The sequence below is a fragment of the Leptosomus discolor genome, chromosome 2 (genome assembly GCF_034619465.1).
Source record: "Leptosomus discolor isolate bLepDis1 chromosome 2, bLepDis1.hap2, whole genome shotgun sequence".
Classification (NCBI taxonomy): domain Eukaryota; kingdom Metazoa; phylum Chordata; class Aves; order Leptosomiformes; family Leptosomidae; genus Leptosomus; species Leptosomus discolor.
Genome location: NC_141392.1, coordinates 111,294,351 through 111,313,108, shown reverse-complemented (window position 1 = coordinate 111,313,108; position 18,758 = coordinate 111,294,351). Strand labels below are relative to the sequence as shown.

Below are 18,758 nucleotides of genomic sequence, written 5' to 3'. Positions count from 1 at the left end.
TTATACTTAAGTCACTGTAAAAATTACTGAAAGTGGTAGGAAGATCCTGCTACAGCATCTGCGTTTTGATTTGACTCTCAGGAGCTAAAGATTGTCTTACTGTAACATTAGGGTCTTGAAAATCAATAGATGAAGCTTGAGCAATTTTTCTTGAACTTCAGTCAAGAAGACTGAGGTCAATCTTGAAATAGACGTAAGGATAGTATTCCTGATTACTCAGTTGTAAACCGGGGATGTCCATGCCAGGCTGCAAAAGGAAACAGTATGACTTTAGTACCAGTAAACAAAGAGTTGCACAGGTCCAAGCTACAGTGCATTGCTTTTGCACTTCTCTCCCACAGGTGGAATGGAGTTCTGTATTTGCTGTGCTTAAGAGGGGGAACTCACCACTGAGAACCTGGTGTTTGCCTGGTGTTTTCAGGCTGCCTAATACAGTTAGCACTGAGAATTCAGGCTTGGTTGCAACTTCATGAATGTGTACTGTAGCACTTTTGTGTGCTTCAGCCCTAGAGCAACTTAGTTCTTTCTCCTCCCTTCAGGCACTGGGAATCTTACGCTTGCTGGGTTTAGGCTGTTTTAACACCTGGTTTATCCTAATGGGTTTATCCTAAATTGTTTGTGCACTCAGGGTATGGGGAGGGAGAAAGCAAGTACTGCTTGCTGAAGGCCTAGGTTGAGGTATTTAGGCAATGATGGCCTTTTACAGGGGACAGGTGTCACAGTACTAGCGTTTAGTTCTGGATTTACTTTTCTTGCTTGTGTTGATCTGAATGCTTATAGAACACCTGAAGCTTTTTACCTAGAGGAACTGTCATAACTGAGCAGACCTATTTCAGTCTGCTAGCTATACAAATCAATGCTTCAACAGAAAGTGTAAGACATCTCCATGCATCTCCATCATAATCTAGGCCTACATGTTACTCTAATCCAATCTGTAACCACCAGGGATTAGAGCTGCATCCAGGGTTCCTAGCACTGCAAGATGTGAGGAGATGTGTGCTCTAGCCCCTGGACAGTGAAAGTGTTCATTTGGCTTAAGCCAAGACAAGCTGCGGCATGTGCACTTGCAATCTGAATACATACATCCATTATACTTGCTGCTGCCACTTCATCCAGGTGTTTGAAGACCACGTTTAGGACGTCTCTCAGGCGTTTCACAGACTTCCTGTTTGGCTGCAGCAGCATTGCTTGGAAATTCACTGGGAGGCCGTACCTTGAAACAACACATCAAGAGGCACGATCATCCGCTGGGAAGGGGCACGCCTTCCCGTTCCTGCCCTCCTCCCTCTTCAGTCGCCTGGCATGCTAGCTGACAGTGCAGTGCAGAAACAATCAGGGGTGGTGCACTGCCTCCTTATCTGAAATCATTTTCTTCTGAAGCTGAAAGTCAACTAAACAGCGTCTTTCTGTTTTCCATTTCCCTGAAAGTGCCCCCAAAGAGCTGTTTTCCATCAACTCTGTATGTCACCTTTTTTGTGGTCATCTGTATTGTCTCCTGTGAGCTCCTGGAACAAGGTGTGTGCGGGATGTTCCCTCCCACAAAGGAACTGCCCCAGGAAGAGAGCTGTACATTGTGACCTCTACAGGACTCTCTGCCAGCACTGCATGTTTACCCACTTACCTCAGGACAGATTCAACAAAAACTCTCAAGGCTTTCACATGAATCCAAGCCACAAAAGCTTCACTGAAGTTCACCTTCAGCCAGCGCAGTAACGGGCCCTATGAGAACAGATACAACAGTGTTGTGAACCCCTTGCTGTGTGAAGCAGCTCCATAGCTAACACGACTGAAGCCATCACAGGCTGCTGAGAGAATTCTCAGGCAGCCTGTTTGTGGCTCCCAGTTCATCAGAAACTGAAGTGACCTTGGGCAAATTGTGTTATCTGTCCTGTGCCTCAGTTTTCTGGGCTAAATGGAGCTCGCTGGAGTCTGTTGGAACCATAAAGCCATTTCTGAGTGAGGGATGTTTAGGCATGTCAGTAGCAAAGGCTTCATTATAGGGGCCAGCAACTTTATGTGCTACTTACATATTGTTGTTTCTTATCAGAAGCTAACTTCATCAGCTCTTCCTTTTCACATTTCAGTTCCTTCTCATCAAAATAAAATTCTCGAACCATGAACCTACAATTGAATGACATTTGCTCTCACAAGCCATAGTCCAAGCATTGTATGCACTCATTTCTTTTGCCTCTAGAGAAGCAGGTATGGGAAGTTTCGAAGTTGCTAACCATTTAACCAGTTAAATATGTGGAGGGTGGGAGTCGAAGACACCCAGAAAGCAAGCTTCCTGCTGCCGGTAGCATCAGAGCAGGAAGGACAATTGCAGGATCTGTAGTTTGGTGCTTAAAGAACAGAATCCCGGTATCTGCTGCCACAGCTTCTTCCCACCCTGCCTGCTCAGTGGCTTTAGGACCAGCAGCAGCCCTAAAAAACAGTGATGGATTCAGCTGTACTGCACACAGAACAAGCCTTGCCTTATCGTTATCATCCGCTTGCTAGCCTGCCCTGCCTAGCAATCAGTGCTTACCTGTTCTCCCTGGCTTTAGCCTTGAAGTCATCCACCACTTTTCTAAATAGAGTCACGGTGAAGAGTCCTCCCTCTGCATCCTCAGCAATCATTCTGTGGGAAGGAAATCCACTGCTGTGATTTGACATGGCAAATCCCTCATGCCTTCTTTACCTTCCCCTTTTGCAGTCCTTTTGTTGATTTATGATACTAAACAACACCCTGCTTTTCAAGAAATGTTGTGACTGAAATAGGGAACAAAGACTTTACTAGTGCCAGCCACGCTATCTCCATGTAAAACTCCCCCGAGTCTAGCTCCTGAACCTACCGTAGTAAACATACATTCTGCCTGCCTGGTTTTTCTGTGTTTCCTGGTAACGTTCCCCCGCTTTCCACACACTTGTGTTTTTGAGACAGGCAGTAGCAAACAGCTTGATTCTTTCTCTGTGGTTTCCTCTCCTTCCATTTCAAGTAATAGCACTGTGACCTCTTGTGCTCTGGATTGGACCTTATGGTCTGCGTGAGCTGAGCAGTGGAATAGTTGGTTTAGTGGGTATGGTAGTGTTGGGTTGATGGTTGGACTTGATGATCCTAGAGGTCTTTTCACACCTTAATGATTCCACAATTAATTCCTAGGAAGGATTTTTTACTACAGGTGAAAGGATATGTTAATATGGCATTTACTCATGCAGATGACAGTACACTGCATTAGCCTATTTTACATCGGGAAGCAATTAAAGATGCAAACATAGTGTTTGACCTTTGTAAAAAGTAGTTTTCATGAAGTTGTATGTGATTGCATGTGTCTCAATTACGCCTGGATTACTGTAAGAAATTTTTTGTCTGTTTTACACAAATGCAAAGGCCCTGCTTGAAAGTACAAGGAAATAGGTTACTGGGAAAGGGAACAACAAGCTAATTGTAAAAAAAAAAAAAGTCATTAGTTTTTTTATTTCATCTGCACTTCCCTTCAACAGTTAATTTCTGATTTCAATTGAGAATGAGACTGGGCAAATCTATATGTTAACATGGAGCCCATGTGTTAGACCAGTGATTCCTTCCAGGATCCATCAACTTGAGGGGCTGAATTATGGCAGCGATCTCTGAAACGAACAGGGACCCCAATTTGGAATTTCACTTACTTGGTGGAGCGAGGCACTACCATGTCAGAGAGTGATTCATAGGTCTTCTGCCACTGGACATAGCTTGACCTTTGAGCAACACAAAATGAAGCACGGCAAATAAATACTGTAAACCAGAAAACAAATGTGTTGATAAATATAGTTAATTAAGCTAATGGCTTAGGGTAGAAGGTTTGGAGCTCTTCGTGCTGGGTTATGTCACTGAGATACATTAAGCCTCTCCTATCTTTTCCTGTCCTAGTGACCAGCTAGAGAGATGTTTCCCTTAATGCTGCACCCTCAATCCTTACTTTGGGTCCTGGCATGAGGAAGGGCCCAGAGGAGGATGGTGGGAGGAACATGGCTTTTGGCACATCCTTCCAGGCTGCCACACGGTGTCCCATGCTCCAGGACCCCTGCACAAGCTGCCCCTGATCCCTGGGCAGGTGTGGTACATCTGCTATGTGCAATCCCAGAGCTGATCTGCTTCTACACTGCAAACATGGCAAGTGCCAGCACTGGGAGAAGGGGGTCAAAGGGATGGTAAGAGTTCGCAAAGCGAGAAGTCTGTTTATGGGGGAATCTGAAAGAATGTGCGGATAATAAACTCAACAAACTTACCTCAGATAGCTTTTTGTAACATGGTTTTCACAGACAGAAAAGTGACGGTACTGTATGTGCATGTTGGGACAGGGCTATACAGAGAGGAAGTTTTGTGTAGGCTTCTGAGAAGGACATCGCCTAACTTCCTAACTGACGGTGATGGCAGTCATCCCACGCGCAGGCACTTAGGAATACACGGCCAGCAGAGGCCTTGTGAGTTTGACAGGTCTAACGCCCTTTATAAACTGCCTAAGCTTCAGTAAGAATCTGTTTTTCTCTTTTTTTTTTAACTCATACTTTTCCTACCAGGAGGCGTTTGAGAAACCACTCTGTAACCATTAAAAACCTAAATCCCAATTCTGTCCTGCTCCGAGTTTGGAGCAGTCTCTGTCTCTTTCTTTTGTGCCAGCACCACCCTTGGCAGAAACTGTCCTTTCCTCTCTGCTAACAGCTCCACCTGTGCCCCAGCCACTGCACTGATGAGCTGCCCCAGCCTGACCCAGTATCACCTGAACCCGGTGCTCAGCCCTGAAACTCGGTGCCACATTGAGCACATGTGCACGCACTACTGCCTTACTTTGGCACCACGACGAGCAGAGTGATAAGATACTCGGAATTCAGAACAAAGTCTTCTTTATGCACAATGTCTGCTAGGGTCCGAGTCAGCAGATTTCCCCTACGGTGAAGAGGCAAAAAATAACATTAGCAGGAACCCAGCAGCAGCATACTAGGAGTACGGTGCTGTGGGTATAGTTGCTAATAGCGTACACTGGGGTAGAAGGCGGCCAGCAAGGAGATGGCTAAGGGACTCATCTACACTTCTAAAATGGCCATTTAGTTATTTTTACTGCTACTAAGAAGAATCAAAAAAGCAACTAATACTAACGGTGGAATATTGGTGACTAGCACTAGGCTAGTTTATGTCCTTTATGTGAAATTACACCATTCTGCTGCTATTGTTTCTCAATAAGGGTGCAGAAGCTTGAGAAGTGCACATCTGAACTTACCACCCCGCTCCCAGTCATTGCCACATCTTGCAGGAGGCACCTGCTTTCTCAGGCTGCCTGTTGAGCTGCCTGTGCGACCATGTTTCAGTCAGAGCAAGTAATGTCAGTACGGACCTAAGCAACCCTGGCATCCCTGGACTGCTGCGGACAAGCACACAGCGACACCTCCAGCTGAAGAACAGTGGGAGCAGCAGTCTCGTGTGCAGGTGGGACCTGCAGGAGGGGGTCTCTGCACAGCCCAAGCCCACTTGATCACGTTAAGTCTCACTAGTGCTGCACACCTAGGGAGTGTAGATGGCTGGGGCTGGCCAGGCATGGCTGGTAGGCACTAGGTGTGTATGGGAAGCAAGCAGCTGCCTTCCCTGCCACTAGGCAAGAGTGAAAAAGGACCTAAACCAGTAGTTTTTGGTTTGAGGTTTGCTGTGCCAGTCTAAACGTCAATCAACTGGCTAGTAACATCTTCTTAGATGTTTGTTCAACCTAAGCTAGCTGGCACTGGTAGACACCAGAGATGCCAGCATTTAAAGGTGGATGGGAAGGTGAGAGGAAGATAGGCCTGGACCATGAGCTCTCTGTTCTTCTCCCCCATCACCTTGGTGGAGGCCTGGCACTGCTCATGTTCCCCACACAGAGCTTCTGCCTCTCTCCAGGTGCTTAAAAGCTGACATGGAGAGATGCTGCAGGAGCGGGCTGGGAATACAAACAGCATCAAGAAAACGGAAGTAGGAGCAACTGTCCCCTTGTCCCTCCCGCCCTTGACTACCCACATGCACTCAGCCTCAGACAAATGTGTCTAGCACTGTCTGTACCAAGCTGGAAGCACAGACCACTGGTGCTGGCTGGCAGCGGTGAGGCACCAGGCACTCAGCAGAGAGAGGGGGAGATGTAACTGTGATATGGCTGTGCTGACCCTCGTGGGCACTGTAGTCCCCATGTTGAGCACATCTCCATGAGGAATAGAGGTTTTTGGACAAACTCAATCTGAACCACCACCTGAAAGAATTTTTTCTGTGGTTTCTGGCTGGGATCAGTGGAGTTGGTGCCAGGCATGTTCATTTTAGTTCACATTCAGAACAAAATTCCAACCACCCTGGAGTGTGGTTTGAGCCCCTGTAAGTACCTTCCTTGAATAAAGGCTGGTTTCTAGCCAGGCTGCCAGCCTGACTGGCTGAAGCACCACAAGGGTGAGGACCTGTGTCCTGTGTCCAGAGCAAGGGGCCTGAGCAGGCAAGAGTGGCACATATGAGCATGTGCTGGGTGAGGGCTTGCACAGCATCATCTAAGTTGCTTTAAATTTACTACTTACTAGAATTTACTATTCTCCCCAGTGATATCCTGGAAAAAATCCACACATCAGTACTGACATAGGTAAAGACCATAAGCAGTTGAAGACAGGAGAGAGAACATTTGGGAAGCCCTGACAGGGCATTACATGAACCAATAGAATGAAACAAAGAAAAGAAAAGTGGGATGCTGGTGAGGTGCAGGAACAAACAAGACAGAGAGGTTTCCTATGGGAGTTCTACAAATGCTGTTCAGAACATAGGAAACAGGTCTGTCTTGCAAAGGAATCCATCAGTTGACCCAGCTCATCCAATTCCTGACTCCCTGAAATCTCATCAGAACAATACAGTGCGTTTGTCTTTCCAAGACTGCTCACGCTGCCAATAAAATCCTATCAGGAACTGCAGTCTCCTTTAGCTGATGTTAAGACATGCTGATCACACCAGCTCCAGCCCCAGCTTTCACTGAGTCTGTAGGTGCTCAGCATGTCCCAGAGCCAGAAAAATGTGTTCCCACCAGAACACACGCACGGTCCACTGCACAGCGATGGGTGTGAGCACGCACTGTCCTCAGTCCAGCCATGCAGCGCTCCAGATGCAAACAGGCATGTGCTATACTTACACAGTTTTTTTCTCCAGGCTTTGCAAATTTCCTTTAATGTTGTTGTATGCAGCTGATCGGGTCTTTAGGTCTGTTTCTATTTGAGTCACTTGCTAAAATAAAATTTTAAAAAGTGAGTCAACTCGGTGCTTGAGGCATTGTCCTCTCCCCCCTCCCACTACCTCCCCACCTTAAGGCAAGGACACTGCTGTCAGCCCCTCGTAAAACTACCTTATTGTGGCCAAAAGGGAGCTGGTGTCACAGCTTCCCTATGGCAAAGGGCTCTGCAAAAAGTTGTAGGATTCAGTTAGCTGTTGTAGGATTCAGATAGCTGTTGCTCTGTGTGTTACAGCTGTACCTAAGGAGCAAGTTCAGTTTCATTTGTTATCTGTATTGAACAACACACCACACCTTTCTGGATGGACTGACAGTGTAAATAATTCATCCAGCCTGCAATGCGTTTGATTTAATGTCAGGCCAACAATTTCACAAAAGAACTTCAAAATAGAGAATAAAATGGCAGTATTTAGAAACAATAAAATACTACAATGATGGGGATTAAAGTCCAGAAAGAATGTCAATATTCTCTAGTAAACCTGATAAAGTGCCATATACTGACAGACTAGATGATAGGTTTAAATATATGTACCATTGTTATTACAGTATAAATTATAATAATATGAACTGCTTAAATACCAAGTGTATGCTTCTGAGCCTGTTCCTGCTCAAACCAAAGGCAAAGGTCTCACTGACTGCCATGAAAGGAGGGACCAAAAACTGCGAAAAGACGTGCTTCCCCATGCTGACATCTTAAAATGTGGAGTAAAATTTACCTTTGCTAATGCTTCTGATATATTCTTCAGTGGCTGCTTTATGGGATATTTGGCCATGTCCCACTCAAACCGTGTCAGGTAGCTAATTAGGTCAACTGCAAATGCAAAGAGATCCATGAAAACAGATAGCTTACCAGACAGCAGGTTAAAGTTTGGGTAACAGTCCCCAGCTATAGCCTAAGCATAAATTTGATTAATGTTAGAGACAGGAGTGAACTAGAAGCCCACCTCTGAATCCTCATAGAAATCTGATCTAGATCAAATCTGCACAGATCACATACCAAATCTAATCACCTTTCTAAACATCCCCAAACTTAGAAGTTGAATAATAAGTCTTTTCCGCACTACACCTAACAGTACAGAACAACCATTACTGTGAAGTTAGCTGTAACAGCAGGACACAGCAATGTGCAGGTATTCTTCTTCACAGTACAAACAACTTCATGTAACCTCAATCTGCATTATTGCAATATGCCTGAATTTAATCCTGGCAAGAGCTATCACAAAAATACTTCGTGCCCAGGACCAGCAGTAATACTCAGTGTTGTTGAGAGTTTGATCAAAGGTATTAAGAAGGCGGCTGATGTCACTTCTCTGTGATTCAGTCAAGCGCTCACTAGAAATCAAACAAATTCAGGTGCGATGAGGAATTCCTCATTGACTTTGCACACAGAGCTCCCCATCTCACACAAAGCTACACGGTATTTCTCTAAATGGGTAAATTCAGTCACAGCATCCAACAACAGAAATTCACAGCAAGGCCCTGTGCATGCAGCCCTCCCCCAAAACGGCCCCCTTGAACCATGGGGAGCCATGGCTTCTTCACAGAATCGAGGGGAGATGACACATACAACACCCAGCTCCGAGAACAGGATCATGCTGTTTCACTCTGAAGACCAAGGCTCCTTAACATTAGAAACCATTAAGGCTTGGTATGTTATGGTACCAAATAAGGAATTCTCCTCCAGCAGCTCATGAAATCAGACAGCTCTTTACCTGAGTCCCGAGAGCCCTTAGGATGCCAAACACACCCCTACCTAGTGTTCTTGGGCAACTTTACAGATTTGGATAAAGTCACGCATCCTGCCACAATAAGCAGAGGGGCTGGGAATGTCCCGCTGCAGGTTAGGGAGGCTAGAGGAAGGCAGCAGGCAGGGTCTCAATGTCTAGAAAAAGAGCCCAGAGGCACTGTCACCTGCAGGATGGTCTTCCTTCCAGACCAGGAGGGTAAACATGGAGAATATCTAGGAAGTTGCTCTGGGCAGATGGGGGAAAAACAAACTCAAGGTGCCAAGTAAAAGTAGGGGCATGCTGGGGCCATTCAGTACTCTTTGCTGCCTTGTCCAGAGAGTTAAGTCAGTCCTACAGCAATGTTTGAGCAAAATTTCTTGTGGGCTGGACCTCCAGGGTGTGGGGAAAACTTTATGAACCAAGATGCATGAGAAGGAATGTGAAAAGTTGTGTAATTGCCATACTACCAGGCTGAGGGTACTACCATGTCTCGTGTGATACCGAATACCCTTGGCAGGAGAGCGCTATCTTTTCCATGGGCTTCTCTCACCCCACAACAGCTTCAGTTTACCCTATTAGATTTCCAAAGCATGGAAAGTCTCATGTTAGGAGGAATCGGGCTTCTTAGCAAGGGATAAACTGCCTGGGAGGCAGATCGCACTAGCATGATGGTGTTCTCCCCCTCTTTCTAAAACGACAGCTGTGTAAACCTCCCCCACATCCAACAGACAGAAGTCATGAAGCAAAGATCAAACCCTTCCTCTTGAGGTCTGACTGGGAATCAGCAAATTCTCTTGCACAGGGAGGGTGCAGAAAGGGGGCAAAACTGCAGAAGGCAGGGAGAGCTATCACATAGCTCCTGCGCCCGCAGCTCTCCAGCAGTGCTTGATCATGGTCTCTGGGGGAGAGGCAGGGAGGCCAAAAATACCTGAGCTACAAAGTTCACAGAGCATTTTCCGCACAGAGCACATGATACAAGGATTTCATCCTGCCGCCTCTCTTCCAAGCTTTCTTGCTTAGGATTTGCTAAATTCAATGAGAATTAAACCTGCAAAGACTGTGGTATTGCTGGGCTGCGTGGAGGAACAGTGAATTTACAGGCTCTCTAAAGACAGACACTGGCCTATTTATAGCTGAGGAGATATGAAAGTTCCCTGAAGACCTACACATGCTCGTTCTACCCTCACATTCCTTGAATCTCAGCAGAATTCAAATGTTAGGCAGTTAAGCACAGCATGAATTCTCAGCCCATTTTACAAGTTCACTCCTGAGCAGTGCTCTGGCACTGGTGCAGCTTAGTCAAGCAGCCTGATCTTGGGGATGGCACAAACTGCTGTGAACACACTAGCAGAACTGAGCTTAAACCACCAAGCAGTTCAAGCACCTTGATGTTCCTGGAATGGCACCCCTCATTGATGGAACCTACCAAGTCACTTCTAAAAGATTTCACATAGCTGCCCATCCAGGAGAGATGCTTCCTACCTACCCCAGTGTGCTTGCAGCTGCGCAGGAACCCTTACTTACTGCCACTTCCAGGAGCCTCTTATTTACTCATCCAGCTCTAAGGGGCAATGTTAAATACTTTCCCTTCTAAACACTTAATTCTTCAAAATTGTTATGCTTCCCTTTTTGCTTTGTTTTGAGCTCATTATAAAGAATTAAGTTATTCCACAACTTAGCAAATTTTAAAATTCGTTTGGGTTTAACATTACTAGAAATCGAAGGGAATTCGGTCCGAATCTTTGAAGAAGATTACATTTCACATTTTGTATACTGTCATAAGCAAGAAAGCATTTCCTGCTGTTGCAATATACTAAAATTCCCTTTATTACACAAACACACATTCCCCTCTATAAAGAAGACATCTCCATGTGGCTGCTTCTGACTGTTGCCTACTGGAAATAATGTGTGTGTGCTCACATAACTAAAAGTGCTGTATTTTCTAGTACTTTGCATTTTTCTTCACATAAATCTAACCAAACAATTGTTAGACACACAGCCACCATCTTCATCAGTTTGTGGACCAAACTGTTCTCAGGATTATATACAACTAAGGTAAAATCATAAAATTTGTATAGTATAATTTAAACCAAAATCTGAGTTGGGAAGCGTAATAGTCTGAAATGGGACCATGCAGCAAGTCATAATTTTGTTTCTGATTTCACGACCTCAAGGAAGTCTTCAACTTTAGGGTCCTTTCACTAATCAGAAGGGGAGGAGGAAGAATTCATACAGCGAAGTTGCTGCTGTTTATGAAGAATGACACTGGAATATATTAGGGGAATCCTCATATACTAAAACTGACTCAATTTTTCAAGATGCGATCAATAATCTTGGAAAGGTTAATGTCTTAGTTTAACATGATTTGTTTGGATGACAAAATCGAGACAGAGGACAGAAATTAGTAACACGTTCCATTCAAGTAATTTCCACATCCTTCTATTACAATGCATGCAGAGCTGACAGGAAAGGAAAATGGTGTAAGAAGAGGAAACAAAGGAAATAAGTGAAACCTGTTGTTTCTCAAGTCATAGGGATATTGTGATCAAGCTACGAGGTTGTTACTTGAAAAATCCATTGTAACCTGATCACTGTATCTCTACAACCAGACCAAGACTTGCCTCTAGCACTAATACACCCAAATGCATGCTTGGAACAACACCACAACCATCAATCCTTAACATACTTTTGAGACATTTCATCTTATCCTTTAGCCCTGAAACACAGTAAGTGGGATTATTGTACCTGTGAAGCATTTGTAGTCATCAAATGTCAGTCTTAAGTCATGCAAGGAGGACATTTCTGAAAGAACTTCCTCCCCATCCTTTACTCATACACATCTGAAGTACAACATTGCAGAAAGTCAAAGGGTGATGGAGTGTGCACTCAAGCCTGTAATTAGCATGTGTAACATATCAAATTTTGTTGTACTTTTCCAGGATAGCTGGGGAGGAATTTGCTCTGAAGCATACTGAGGGTCTAACAAAACATGTGGAGATCTAGGAGCCATCAGTTTCTAAATGTTAATTTTGTCCTCGACACAGGCTCCCTTTAGGGCCTTGAGTATTGTATTAGATAATAAAGGGGAAAAATTAGTTCATGGAGGTTATAAAAACACCACATTGACTACTACTTAGAGGTGATGTAGAGGAGCATACAGCAAGGTAGTGGGCTCCCACGGCCCTTTGGCACATCAGAAGTGCCCCTGCTGTCACTGCCTGCTCCTCTTTGCTACACAACGGCTGCAGCCAGGGCAGGACACCATGGGCGGGCATCTCCTCCTGACAGGAGCAGCACCTGCACATCCTGCTGGCCTCTGGCACTACCTTGTGAGCACAGCCCCAGCTCCATGTTTTGTAGCTGTGGCCTCACATGGCCACCTGTGATGTCAGAAATCCACAGTTAAAAACGTGATCTATCCCAGCCCTGCAGGAGGGAAGGCAAATCACTGACAGATGTCATGCAGCCATACAGAGTGAGATTTAGCTGCTCGTAAGAGATCAAGCCCATACAGGGCACAGAAAGGTCCCAGGTCATTTTAGGATTGTTACACGATGTCTCCTGCTTTCCTCTTCGCTTCTCAGCTCTAGTGTTAGAAACTAGTTCAGTACTAGATGCTGAACACTGTCCTGAAAGCAAAGCTGATGCTGGATAAAGCTTCTGCTAACTTTTGAGAAAAATGGAGGCAGGCTAGATGTGTTCTTTAAAAACGTTACTGTTGGTTGTCCTTTCTGATGTGTGAGTGTTTCAATTCCAAAATGTTCAAATCCTCAACCAAACGAAGGCAGCATCAATGCATTAAAAACCCACGTTTACAGCACCTACCTCCATTGGCCAGAAGATTTTCCTGGACTTTATCTTTTGAGTCCTCCATAACTTCTCCTATGTACTGGGCTATTTTCTTTATTACGCTTAGGTGTAACAAGAGAAGCTTTGTTAGTGAAGAACCAAAATGAATATAAAATAGTTGTCACAATGATCTGAAAAACATGGAGATGCCCAAACAAAACACTTCTGAAGCAAGGCAGGTTAATTTGCAGTTCAAATGCTGATAAATAATCTATGGCATATTGCAGAATTAAATGCCTTATTTTTAAATACACTGATCTCTGCAAACATGTAGGTAGTATCATCTCCCCAGTGCTCTAGACTTCCAGAAGATCAAGATTCAGTCTTCTGTATGCTCACGATACTCAGCAGAAACCAGACAGCAAGAAACCCATGTTTAAAACTCCAAAGGTGGTGGAGGAACAAGAGGCTGCATACAGACAACATTGGCTGAAAACCTGTTCCATGGGATGCTAAATAAACCCTTAGGGCTTGCTGAGATAAGGTTCTTACAAAGTACTCAGGGGAAAATGACAATGTTCTCTTGTTTGACCGGGAGAATTTCCTTCTTACTCCTCTTCTTTAGGGGACTCTTTTTTTCTCTTTAGCATGGTGGACAAGGCATTCCTTTGAGGTGTAGGAGAACTAGATTCAAATCCTCCTTCTGCCCGATTCAGAGCAGTGATTTGAACACAGTCCTCCTGAAGAACACTGTCTCCACACAGTTACTTATTCTTTGCTTATTTTAAAAAATGGATTCATCAAGCCCCTCCAGCAGTAGATACTCCTATCTCTAGTCAAAGTACTTATCTCATACAGACCAAGGGCCTTTCTGGTTGTTCTAGTATCTTTCTGTACTCAAAAATATTCATAGAATTTGGCCTTCAGTTCCCTAACAGTTCCAGGTTGACTACACCTTGCTAAAAAACAACAACAACAACAAAAATAAAAAACAAACAAACAAACAAAAACCCTAAAAAGTAACAGCCTGATCACAAAATTGGCAGAGACATGAAGTGGACATTTCTTGGTGCAGTGACAGGCAGTGGAGCATAATAGCAGGCTTCTTCATCCTTTCTTTTCTTACAGAGGGGAGACTACTACAGCTGCAGATGAGCTGGAGACTGAAAGGGCACCTACAGTGTTTGAACAACATGTCTTGTGACATCCTGTGGCTTTCAGGAGCTCAGGAAAGGGACTTCAGGCCAGGTACAGATACCATGAAAAGGATTTTTTTTAATGTGCTGCAAAGCAGTTATGCAGGCCATCTAAAAGCAGAAATTCATAGAGGTGAAGATTCCCTCTATCTCCATTCCTGTAAAGAAACTTACAGTATTTGGAAAGTTTTCCAGTCCTGAGATAGTGAGGAAAAATCTGAAATTGCTGATGCTGCCAAGTATGCAGTAGTCAGAATTCCTGCTGTTTTAGGTCATTCAGCCTGGAGAAGAGAAGACCTTATTGTGGCCTTTCACTGTGTAAAGTGGGCTTGTAGGAAAGATAGAGACTTTTTACCAGGGCCTGTAGTGACAGGACAAGAGGTAACAGTTTTAAACTGAAAGGGGGTAGGTGTAGACCGGACAAAAGGAAGAAATTCTTTATGATGGGAGTGGTGAGACACTGGAATAGGTTGCCCAGAGAAGCTGTGGCTGCCCCGTCCCTGGCAGTGTTCAAGGCCAGGTTGGATGGGGCTTGGAGCAACCTGGTCTAGTGGGAAGTGTCCCTGCCCATGGCAGGGGGGTTGGAACTAGGTGATCTTTGAGGTCCTTTCCAACTCAAAACATTCTTCTCATGATCCAGGACGGTGCAGTTCAGAGTGCTTGTAGGAGGAAACTACATCACTGTGCTCTAGTTCACATCCCTCTCTCAGGGCTGCTGCAGTTTTTCACCATCTGGCTGCAGCCACTTTGGGACCCGGTGCCAGCTGAGCATTGCTGGAGGACAGCATGTGTTGCCCACGCTCAGGCTGTAGGGACAGTGCAGGGATCACACAGCAGTGCCCCGTCAGCTGCAACCTTGCCAAGCATTTCTGCAATTTTCAGCCTGTAGATACAGTTGGTTTTGGGCTCCTTCATGATGCTCAGGGAGCCCGGAGGAACTTGGAATAAGGCAAGACTCCAGCCCAGTACAGCAGGAGGCTAGAGATGTTATGGAGACAGCAGCCACCAGGAAAGCGTATACACCAGTAGCTTTTCCAAGGTGCCTGAGCTGCTTCTGTCACTGTTGAGTGCAGTGGGCAGCTAACTTGATAGCTTGGAGACAGTTAGCTCTGGTCTCTCTCCGTAGGTATAGATGGTGGGATAGGTATGTGCTCTTATGTACCCAACAGTCCTAGCTGCCCAGGCAAGGCCTGGCTCCCTTCTAGCCGCAATACTGTGTATTAAAGGGTGCTACCAGCTAGGCCTCCAAAATACTGCAGGAGCAGAAGCCCTACAATCTGAGGCCACTGCAGAATGTTCCGCTGACCAAGGACCCAGGAGAACCCCCCAGTAAGAGTGACTGAGGGGACTGCCAGCTTGAGAGAGCTCCGAGCTACCAAATGGTGACATGGAAAAACACTCTGCCTCCCTGCGTAAATAAATAATAAAAGTATGTGGAAACAATAGATCCTGCAAGCTCTTGCCCCTTCTCTGCTGTCCTGGCAGGAGGCAGCGCTGACAGGTTTGCACTGCCTGGCTTTAGTGGCAGTTGTGTTTATCTAGCAACAGTTCAGCAGGTAGCTGTTTCAGAGGAGCAGGAACGTAAATGCTCAGGTCATTTGAACAGGCTTGTAACCCTCTGGATGCCATTTACTTCCATGAAGTACAACTGCTTGGCATTTTAACCCTTGAATCACAATTTAGAAGCAGAACTGCAGGCATTTATTTAACACAAAATCATATAGAATGGTTTGGGCTGGAAGGGACCTTAAAGATCATCCAGTTCCAACCCCCCTGCCATGGGCAGGGACACCTCCCACTAGACCAGGTTGCTGAAAGCCCCGTCCAACCTGGCCTTGAACACTGGCAGGCAGGCGGCAGCCACAGCTTCTCTGGTCTGACCACCCTCATAGTAATCCTACAGAGAAATGTATTCCAGCAGACTTACTTTTACCCAAACTCCCTAGCATAAATGTAAACAGTTTATATCAGTGTTTCTGTATGTGTTTGCAACTCCCAGGCAAAATCTATGGAAGTAACAAGCATATTTAGACAAGCAAATCTTTATCAGTCCTGGCTGGGGAAAAGAAGGCAAAAAGCCCCAGAGCTAACACATGCCTCTGTGGCCAAGACTATATGTGAGGTATGCTTTCAAAACAAAAAAGGAACGCCCCCAAAACCCCAGCAGCTCATACTTTCATTGCTTCAACAACAGTCTGCTTTGTGCCATGAAGGATCTTACAACCTGGAATTTTCTCAACTTGCTGTACTGTATTATTCTTTGTACACTCAGGTCAGTTTGGCCCAAAAGGCAAACTGGGCATTGATCAGCAAAGAGATCATGTGAGTCTTTGCATAAGAAGGTTTGAGACAATGTGAGTCAATAGTCTGGTTTCCAAGGAGGTAAAGCTCCGGATTTCATTCAGAAGAACTTATTCCTTAGAACTCGTATATCTGGTCGAAAAGGGGCAGAAGGCTCAACAGAAATATTCTGGGAAAATAAGATCGGGAAGGGCTTCATATTCTTTAAGTTAATTAATTAATTAATTAAAGTTTCTGGATGGGGTGGGAAGATTTTTTTTTTTTAAAAGAAGCTTTTAAAGTAGTTTCCTTTCAAGAAACAGCTTCCTTAGCACTGCCACTCAAATGGATTGCTGTGCAGACAAAATTATCACGGACTTAATTCAGCTAAATTTTAAGGAATTACCCTTTCTTTGTGATGACTATATGACAATCAACACAAGGGTTAAGCAAAGCCTATCCACTTTAGTCCAGTTGGAGTCTGGGCTGCACTGAGTCAGATCGAGGTGAACACAAGGACATACCGTCCCACAAAAACAATGTCTGTTTCTCATTTGTAGGTAGTAAATAAGATCTATTTTACCTTTCAGCAAAGCTATCAAGTTTTCCCAACTCATCTGACAGACCAACAAGAGCATCCAGTGTCCCCACCTGTGCAAAAGATGAGAAGTAGGTGAAAGATGCACAAGTCTGTCTAAGGCTTCTGTTGGCAGAGTTTTAGGGACACTGACTTGTGTTTAGTACTTGTGAATGCAACAATTTGACAGAACTTCATTTACTTGGTGGAAAATAGTAGCAATTCCTTTACTCAAGACCTAGGGCATAAAAAGCCTTTTCCAACAAAGGAAAAAAGTATGCGTAGTCTCAAGATTACACGTCAGTGTCTTCCTTCCTGTTTTCATTCCCATACCACCAAGTTGCATAGACTAGTCTTTAACCTGATAAAACAGTGACTAGAAATGCACACAATATACATACAAACAAATCGGATGTACTGAGAGAAGCAAGGGAAGAGGTGCTTATTCAAAAGGGGGTCTCTGTCTGCGTTCTTTGCTACTACCAAAGACTAAGCCTCCCACAAAGCCATTTCCTCCAAGACTAACATCTGCATTTTGTATGACTCTGTGACAGTCATAATCCCATGCGTATGGTATTGCAATATATTGCTTTTCTTGTAATGTTGCCAGCTCAACATTATGAAGCATCAAGCTGAAGAAGAAGGAATAAATTTTACAGAGAACAATTAGCAGAATATTAATGGGCTAGTTGCATCTTCTGATACTGCAAATGCTTTATTTCCTTTAACATTAGCAGACACACCAACACTGGCTGGTAAGGCCCATAGATGGTAAAAATCATATCAATCGCAGGTGCACATGCAAAAAGCAACATTCCCAGTCTGAAAGATTCATGTGACAACTCAGGAGTTATTACTTGAGAACAGGGCACAGTCCCGTTTTACTTGCACCCTTATCGGAATAGCTCAAGTTATAACTGTTAACAACGTTTTTGGATTAAAGCCAGATCCTGGATGCGCTAAGTGTAGCTTTGTTAAGTGATAGGTGATGGCGATTCCCCAAGGAACTAAGTTCTACATCTGTAGTAGCTCCATTGACTTTAATGCAGCATATTTGGATTTTTCATAGCCACAAGTGAAACAAAAATAAGGTGCAGATCTTAGAAAATGAGGATTAAATAATGTAAAGATATTAAAAAAAATTATTAGTACTCTTCCTATTCATACAATGATATGAAACTGGGTAATGTGGCTGAATATACGCACACATCCATCTCCCAAGGAGTAATGTGCATCGTTGCACTGTTTTCTCTGTCAGCAGGCTTACTGGCATGGTTCTAGACACTTAGCTACCCCCTTTGCATGAGCGATCCAAGATGTACAATGCTGCATGACTTTCATGACTGGGAGCAAATGGTACATCAAATGCCATAGATGAGTTACTTATCTCAGTCATCCCCACTCCTTATACATATATGCCTCCAATGTGAAGGTCAGTTTCAAGCACGGTGACATCTTTTCTCACTGATCAGTTTTCAGTTGACAGAACACAACTCGTCCCCCAGCTGCAATCTTTTTATACTCTTCGCATATTATCCCAAAAGATAAATCCCACATTTATCCCAAAAGTCTTTAGCCCCGGCTAATGCTGCTGTAATGCCCACACACAAACTCCTTCCTCATTTACCTTTAAGTCTGGAATGTGGAACTTGCTGTTGCTGGACAGGTTGGATTTAGATGTCACTGTGTTCATTCTCTCCCACGCCTGCAGATTTGTTTTATCTCCTGGGGCAGAAATCAGCCAGAACTCCGACATGATCTAATATTTTCCCTTTGCTCCTGGTCACTGTAGAAACACAAAGCAGGTAAGTGGCTAAAAGACCACCACTCAAAATGTGCTCTTCCCTAAGAACAGAAAGAGTTAGAACGGATCACTGATTTTTTTTTTTTTTTTTTTTTTTTCAGAAACACCAGGACAATGAGTCAGTCCTGTGTCTCAGGCTGAAATGGA

The 18,758-nt window shown here is 44.4% G+C and overlaps 1 protein-coding gene across 2 annotated transcripts; it reads right to left on the bottom strand.

The window, feature by feature from the left end:
- Nucleotides 1-157: 157 nt before the first annotated feature.
- ATP6V1C2 (ATPase H+ transporting V1 subunit C2) lies at nt 158-18,563 on the bottom strand. 2 transcript variants are annotated; one of them, XM_086461579.1, is made up of 13 exons: nt 18,435-18,563; nt 16,814-16,881; nt 12,791-12,876; nt 11,652-11,681; nt 7,955-8,049; nt 7,143-7,234; nt 4,808-4,906; nt 3,649-3,717; nt 2,528-2,620; nt 2,028-2,121; nt 1,622-1,719; nt 1,084-1,213; nt 158-247 (listed from the first exon to the last, which is right to left on the bottom strand). In XM_086461579.1, exons 1-13 carry the CDS (start codon nt 18,561-18,563, stop codon nt 158-160), a joined length of 1,173 nt encoding a protein of 390 aa, XP_086317705.1. The 2 variants fall into 2 exon arrangements, with proteins under 2 accessions (XP_086317705.1, XP_009946938.1); XM_009948636.2 differs by lacking the exon at nt 11,652-11,681.
- Nucleotides 18,564-18,758: the final 195 nt, after the last annotated feature.